At 36.6% G+C, this 7,147-nt stretch overlaps 1 protein-coding gene across 1 annotated transcript; it reads right to left on the bottom strand.

Annotated features, from left to right (window-relative positions):
• Nucleotides 1–2,598: 2,598 nt before the first annotated feature.
• On the bottom strand, nt 2,599–6,187 carry LOC121885905. Its single transcript, XM_042395729.1, has 4 exons — nt 5,825–6,187; nt 5,192–5,246; nt 4,866–4,907; nt 2,599–3,928 (listed from the first exon to the last, which is right to left on the bottom strand). Exons 1-4 carry the CDS (start codon nt 6,053–6,055, stop codon nt 3,543–3,545), a joined length of 714 nt encoding a protein of 237 aa, XP_042251663.1. The 5' UTR covers nt 6,056–6,187; the 3' UTR covers nt 2,599–3,542.
• Between the last annotated feature and the right edge of the window lie 960 nt (nt 6,188–7,147).

The raw sequence follows: 7,147 nt of genomic DNA, 5'->3' as shown, positions 1-7,147 counted from the left end.
ATGTGTTCCAAATCGGATTCAACAAACTCTCTGCCTGAACTTGTTGACCTGACACAGGTTATTATCATTAATATAACCCATGCTCCTAAGATTGCCATAAACCGCTCTGTTTGTGGGCAAGTTTCATTCTCAAAAACATTCCCAAAGAGTAAAAACACTGCACAGCTTTAAGTGGTGCTCTCAGAAATCAGTAGACAAAAACATAACAAATTTCAAAGTGTCAGTAGAAGTCGACCCAAAACAATTAGAACATATGAATCCAGCTGTCAACAACGTGTCATCAGAGCAGCACTGTAGTGTGACAGAAATAAAGAGGGAATTTTTTGACATGCATTTAGATGCTAAAAAAAACACGTCTTTGTAAAGCAAAGCGGTGAGTGATGGGAGACGGTCAAGCGATGTGAAAGTCCCAGAGATATTAGAGGAGGGGATATTATTGTCTACAGGTGATGTTACACTGTCAACTGCAACACAAGATGATACTGGACAGAGACTTACAGAGACACAGAGGCAGCAGCCGTCAGAGTGAGAGAAGTTACCAACGACTACTGAAATGTAGAAGTTGCTGTGCCAAAATATGGCAATAAAAATCATAAAATCTAAAAAACCTTTCAGTAAATTGACAGCCACGATGATGATAATATGGAAAATAGAATATTAAAGTGGAAATAGTCACCTGCTTTAACTTATTAGAATGATGACACCATTGGCATTTAGATTGGTTCTCTATAAGCCTTGTTGTCACTATGTAATTCTGTCTGCAACCGGGTACAATCTCCCGGGAAAATGAAGACTTGATTTACATCATAAACAAAGTGTGTCAACCATTGCGTAACCAAAAGAGGAAGAGGATAGTGCTGTTTGTTAGGTGGCCAACCTCTTTCTATTGCCTTATTGCTAAATGATAAATGTGGAATATATGGCAGGTAAATCAGATGACACACTACTTATATCTGTATATGCTATGTTTTAGTTGCATTGAGTATACTACCTCAATAAACTTATCTTTTGATTTCTAGAGCGCTTTCTTCCCATAAGCTAATGGGTGTACTCAATAATTGACACCCACAGGAATATATTTTAGCTGAGGTTAGTTCCTCTCCTGGCTCAACTCCATGTAGCCCTTATACAATGCCTTCAATTCGGTGCATATGCTGACCCCGTAAGTTCTGGAAGAATTGCATCCCTGGCACCTATGGTACATATGGTACTGTAAAAAAAAAACGAGTAGGGGAGAATGGGGTAAATAGAGCCAGTGGGTAAAATGAGCCGCCCCCTTTATCTAGGTAACCATAAGCTAAAGTAATCATGTGATCACAAATTAAGAAAGAATAGTTCATATTACTCAATTCATCTTGGACTCAAGCACATGGAGAGAGTGGTCAGCAAAACAGAGCAAAAAAAAGATTTTTGTCATGTCAAGTGAATTCATCATGTTACTTATCAGTCTTGTATCTTAATTAAAAAAGAAGTTTTATTACATGTTAATTTAAGTCAGTGTAAGCTACAAAAACAAGGTCATAAACTTAGCATAATTGTGGATCTGAGCCACTGTGTGAAACAGTTTTTGTCAAAATGGAGGTTGTAGGAAGCTCTCCCAGACGACAAGGAAAAAATCCCTCCAAAACAGATGGGAGTTTGATAGGAGCCATTGTTAAAAAAAAAAAAATTGTATATAAATACAAACGTGGAAGTTTAAGTCGTATTATCAGATCAAATAGTAAATCTAATGTAATCAATGAAAATAAAAATAATCATGAAACTCAATCATTGTAATACATTTTAGTAAGGTTTCAAAAAATTAAATATCTTTTGGCAACACACCTCAAAAAAATTATTAGAAATACTTTTTCTCTGACAGAAGTGTAGCCATGACACAAATGCACCCATGATAATGCACATAAGGGAATTATATCCTAAAAACCAAACAAACTCAGAGTTTTAAGACGTATAATACAGTAACCATAAATTAGTTTTGTAAATTCAAAATTCTTAAGTTAGTGCGTTATAATTCATATAATAATAAATAGCGATACAAAAATAAACAAAAATACACACAATAAATAGAAATCTTTCTAATACTACGTGAAACCTGTATTTTCACAATTCAGCACTACAGTTTCCTTACATTCTTAACATCTGTTTTGTAGACTCACAATAACGTTAGCATGTTTTTGACTGTTGGTTTGATGCTGTTGATTAGCTGTGTCAAACACATGCACTTTATATTTATACATGTTGGGACGCCTGTAAGAGACAAATTCCACAAATTAGCACAGTTTTTACTATAATTAATTGTAGGCAATCCAAGTAAAAAGTCAAGCCTAGGCTAACCTAAGAACTAAACAACAGTGGCGTTGAGTTTTACTTCAAAGCTAACTTCTGTAGTTAAATCTAAAAACTTACAATTTACCCCAATACAATGGAGGTGGATGAAATTTTCCAAAATGACATTTGGAAAAATTCAATAGTAACATATCTTTCCAAAAGCAATGTTCAAGTTACTCATGATAATCCACAGACCTTGACAGAGAAATGTTTCTGCTGAGAACCATTTTCTGAGAGGTTTCTAAAAAGACTCCGAAAGACTCAGTGCTTTATAGTTTTAATTGTCAGTTTTAGAATGTCAATTTTCCATGCTTTCAACACAACAAATACAGTTTCATTTGCTTTCATTGTACCGAGGTGGCAATAAAACTCTCAGCAGAGGATATTAAACAACATCAGCAATAAAAAAAACTGTCTAAAACTCTAGTGAGATACCACTAGGTGTAAGTGGGTAAATATGTGTTTGTAATTTGGGTGAACTGACAGATCACTGTTAGAGACAATTGTTAGTTTATTATAAATAGCCAACAGCAAACTCTGAGATTAACAAATGTGTGGCTCATCTCAAAAAACAAATAACAGCCTTCATCTTGTTTTAACCAAAGAGCACATTTCAGGCATTTCATCCAAAACCCCATCAAAACTGATGACAATTTTCAGTCAAGCATACCCATGACTCAAACATCCTAACACCAAGATAACAAGCTTCAAAGGCAATGGAAATGCTTTACTTTAATACAGTAGCGTCAATATTATCTCATTAAAATATTACTCATGAAAACAATACTCGAGTGCTTATATAGTATCCAGCATATAATGAGACTGGTGACAAATTAAAGCAGAAACCGGAATAAATGAATCATCAAAACACAAAATGAGGGAGTATATTTTAGAAGAATACTGTTCATCCCTCCAGTGGAGTTCGGAGCGTTGGATGATCCATGTCAGGGAGCACTGAAGCCGTTCATAGTGGAACAATACCTTAGTCTCCCCCACTTCGGTGAACTTGTCACCTGTCTGCATCCTGTATCCTCCTAACCTGAATACTTATTTAAAGCCTTAACAGGAAATACTTTAACACATACAGTACAAAGCTTATAAATTAGTGATGATAAATAACCTGAAATGGATTTTTTTTTTTGTTTCAAAAATTTTTAAAAATACATTATAAAGAATGAGACAGTGAGCACACACACACACAAGAGGCATATTCTCTATGTGAGATAAGCACCAAATGCTAATTCCGTGACCAGTTTGTAACCCTCTACAATCAACACACTCATATGATCTCCTGCCAACAAGTCAAAAAGATCTCCCACAAACACAGTGCTGGACTCTCCTTGAGTGCATGTTATACTTTCCAAGACCTCCATCCGTTTAACAGTCTTGTTGTAACCTTCGTTCCAGCGTTGCAGCTTTAGGAAGAACTTTTCATATCCCTCCTCATTTTGGCATCTTAAAGCAATGCGTACGTAGGCAAAATATATGCCTGTCTTATTAATCACAATGGCATTTTTCTCAGCATTGTATTGTATGTCACCAAACATTCGTTCCCATTTGATATGTTGTCCATCATTGTCGTTGTCTTTGGACACAAACCCTGTAGGATTGAGGGACACACAGTAAATCAAATGTTTCATTTGAAAACATAATTCTCTCAAGTTGTTGAGGTTGTCTGATCATAAATTATACAATTCTCACTATGACAATGACAATGGCCTACAACTTAAAACCCACGGTACACTATCTGCTCAGCACCAAAGGGTTAACAGACACAGTTAGCTGTAGACTGGCTGGTGAAGAGAGTGGAGCATTTAGCCGCTAAAGAATCAGATATTCCCCTCAGGAGATAATAACTTATAATAACACAATATTAAAAAATATATATCTTTTGGGACTTTGGAGGCTCTGTAAAAAACACAGCCAAAAGAGAGTGAATATTGGATTACATACACCGGGTGGACAGAAAAACAAAATTAATATGATACTTGATTCTCCCTAACCACTGGATGTGTAAATAAGCAACAGTCTTAAAGTGTGACATCAATGTTGTGTTCAGAATTTATTTCTGCTGCTCCCAAGTGGCCAAAATCTCAACTATTGCATGATTAAGAGAAACGATGTTTAAACATAGAAAAAGCAAATCAAAACAAAGGAGCTCTGATGAAATACATGAAATCTATTATGTGAGCCTGTTTCCCTTGTTGGCTGCTGGCCAAGACTCATCCGGCCATGTGTACTCCGGCTGAATGTGCTGCAGCGTGTGATTATACCTACACAGATGTATGTGTCATACATGTAGATGTTCCCTCTGTTGTGAAACTTTTTGTCAAGTTTTAAAATCTAAAAAAAGGGAAAAAAAACTCAACCTGCATAAGTTTTTAATCTTACAGTTTAGATGTTTGCCACCTGGGGGATTGTGGTTGGAGTTTTCCTCCTGTGGCCAAATTGTCACGATTTCATTAACTTGCATGATTTATATGATTGAAAACAAAAGAGTCATGGAAATAGTAGTGAAATCTCACAAAAAAACTTACTTAGACGAATGTGCGGTGTTGTGGAGTTTGTTTTAGGATCACCTGTGGATAAAGAGAAAGAGGAAAGAAAGGTTCAAAACAATGCTGCTTGTCTGCTCATAGTATTTCAGGGAAAGCAAAACCCTGATCTGTGTCATGCAACAAAAGCATGAGAATGTTCTCTTGGTTATGAAATATATGCACAAAATTAGATACTGTACATGGAGCTTTATAGTATAGTGGCGAGCAGTGAAGAATACATCAACTTGTAAGCTTTAACTTGTACATTGAAATCCTCCAGCCTCCACAGATTTTTTTCTACACATGAACTTAATGACATGGCATACCTGCAGGGTACATTCTGTCTTGCTTGGAGTGGGTTGGATTTTGCTCAACTGCACTCTAGGAATAAGGGAGAACACATTGTTATGCAAGTTTCATCCTAAGTAATAACATTTTAATCTGATAAAATCGTGGCCATTATACAGATTATATGACAGCTTGATGAGAACCTAAGGTAAGTCCAAATGTGATGCCATAGCAGTAAAGGGCAAGTAAAATGGGCTGAAATATGGAAGCAACAGGGTGTCTGGGATAAAAAGCTTCATCACAGTTAGCCTGGAAATATATTTGGTCAGCTATAGTTCATAGGTCCTCTATGTCCGTTGAGATGTATTGTGTATAAGTGAGCTAGTAGATTTGCTGTCTATAAGGATGAATCTAGGTTGCATTGAATTAAAGTGGCACTATAAAAATGTGGACACAACCACTGTGTCAATATAAATCTTATACATATTTTATAGACGCATTAAGACATGTTTCTATCCCTGCACAAATTTGACTTGACTCAAAGATCTTACAGCAAAAGTACTCAAGTTCATCCATCTTAATCCATCACTGGACTTAACATGCCCACATTATCAATGGTACAGCTAAAGCTCTCTAAGAAGCTCACATGAGGAAAAACTTGTGAAACTTACCCCTTGTCCACTGGATCCAGATTTTAAATCAGCACCCATGGTATAAATGAACAGTGCCGCACAGGTGAGCAGCAGGAGCAAAGTGATGAATCTGAGGCACGTCTCCTGTTTCTTCATGTCATGGCAGTGTTTGATGAGGATGAGCAGAGACTCATCCGGGCCCATACTTATCACATTCCCAGAGGCAATCTTATGTTCCATCAGTTTCTTTTCCATGACAACAGGTCCCATCTCTCTGAAAGTATCTGTAAACTGGCTGGTCCCGAATAAAGCTGTTTACTGGTGATACATGCAGAGTACTTATATACAGACCAGTAGTGGGACGGTAGCCGACGCCTACAGTAATCTCCTCTGTCTAGAATTGCCTCATCAGTCTATTTATGCTGACAGGAAGGAAAATGGAGGGGTGGGTGGGGGGGTGGGGGGGGGGGGTGGGGGGGGGGCACACACCAGAGACCCAACTTATTACAATGTTATTACAACTACTTACAATGTCTAAAACGTGGAGAGATTTGATTTGTTACATGATAGTTCTGGATAGGTAAAATTAATTGGGCTGGGGTAACATGGCAAATCTCCAGACCATTCCTGGTATTACTGTTCCCACCAGGGAGGGAAAAACCAGCTCAGAACTGAGCAGCACACATGTTTTGGTAAAGCAAATTGTGATCAGATTAAGATTTTTTAGTCATAGTGTGTCGACTAAACTGACATTTAGTTTTAGTCATATTTTAGTTATCTGAATTGTTTTTGTTTTAGTCTAGTTTTAGTTGACTAACTATCATAAGATCTTAGTTGACTAAATCTACTGTAGATTTAGTCAACTAAAATCTAACAGGTTCAGTTCAAGTGTAATGTATTATTTAAATGTTTCTCAAAAATTTCAAATCAATGTTCTGTATATACACAGGTTGCTCTTCAAAATCATTAGTAAACATCTATTTACCTGTTATTATGGAATGGTACTCAGGTTCGAATGTGTAATACAGAGTTTTGGCCTTGTTTTCAACATTTTTGTGTTATTGACATGTTCATCACTCTTAAGTGCCTTCTGGAAACACTTCTGTTGTAATTTCTGTAATGTGTTGTGGTATTTGCTGCATGTTTTCTAAATGCTGCTCATGTGTTGTCAAATTGACGAAGATGTTTTCTGAATTTGCTTGTGTTTTGTCTATTTGCATGTGTTTTCTGAAGTTGTAGTGTCTTTGCCCCCATAGTGAGTTTTAAAAAGTGCTATACAAATAAAGTTATTATTATTCTAGGGCATGAGATCTCAGAGAAGGGCAAATCTCGAACTGGAGGAGGGTGAATTAAAAAATATTT

The sequence above is a fragment of the Thunnus maccoyii genome, chromosome 19 (genome assembly GCF_910596095.1).
Source record: "Thunnus maccoyii chromosome 19, fThuMac1.1, whole genome shotgun sequence".
NCBI lineage: Eukaryota > Metazoa > Chordata > Actinopteri > Scombriformes > Scombridae > Thunnus > Thunnus maccoyii.
Note: the sequence above shows the minus strand (reverse complement) of the source record. Positions and strands in the feature narration are given on the sequence as shown.

Coding starts and splice junctions, on each gene's coding strand:
- LOC121885905 (XM_042395729.1), bottom strand. CDS start 6,055: ATGGGACCTGTTGTCATGGAAAAGAAACTGATGGAACATAAGATTGCC. Junction 5,247..5,824: donor CTGGATCCAGTGGACAAGGG/GTAAGTTTCACA, acceptor CCTTATTCCTAG/AGTGCAGTTGAGCAAAATCC. Junction 4,908..5,191: donor AGACAGAATGTACCCTGCAG/GTATGCCATGTC, acceptor CTTTATCCACAG/GTGATCCTAAAACAAACTCC.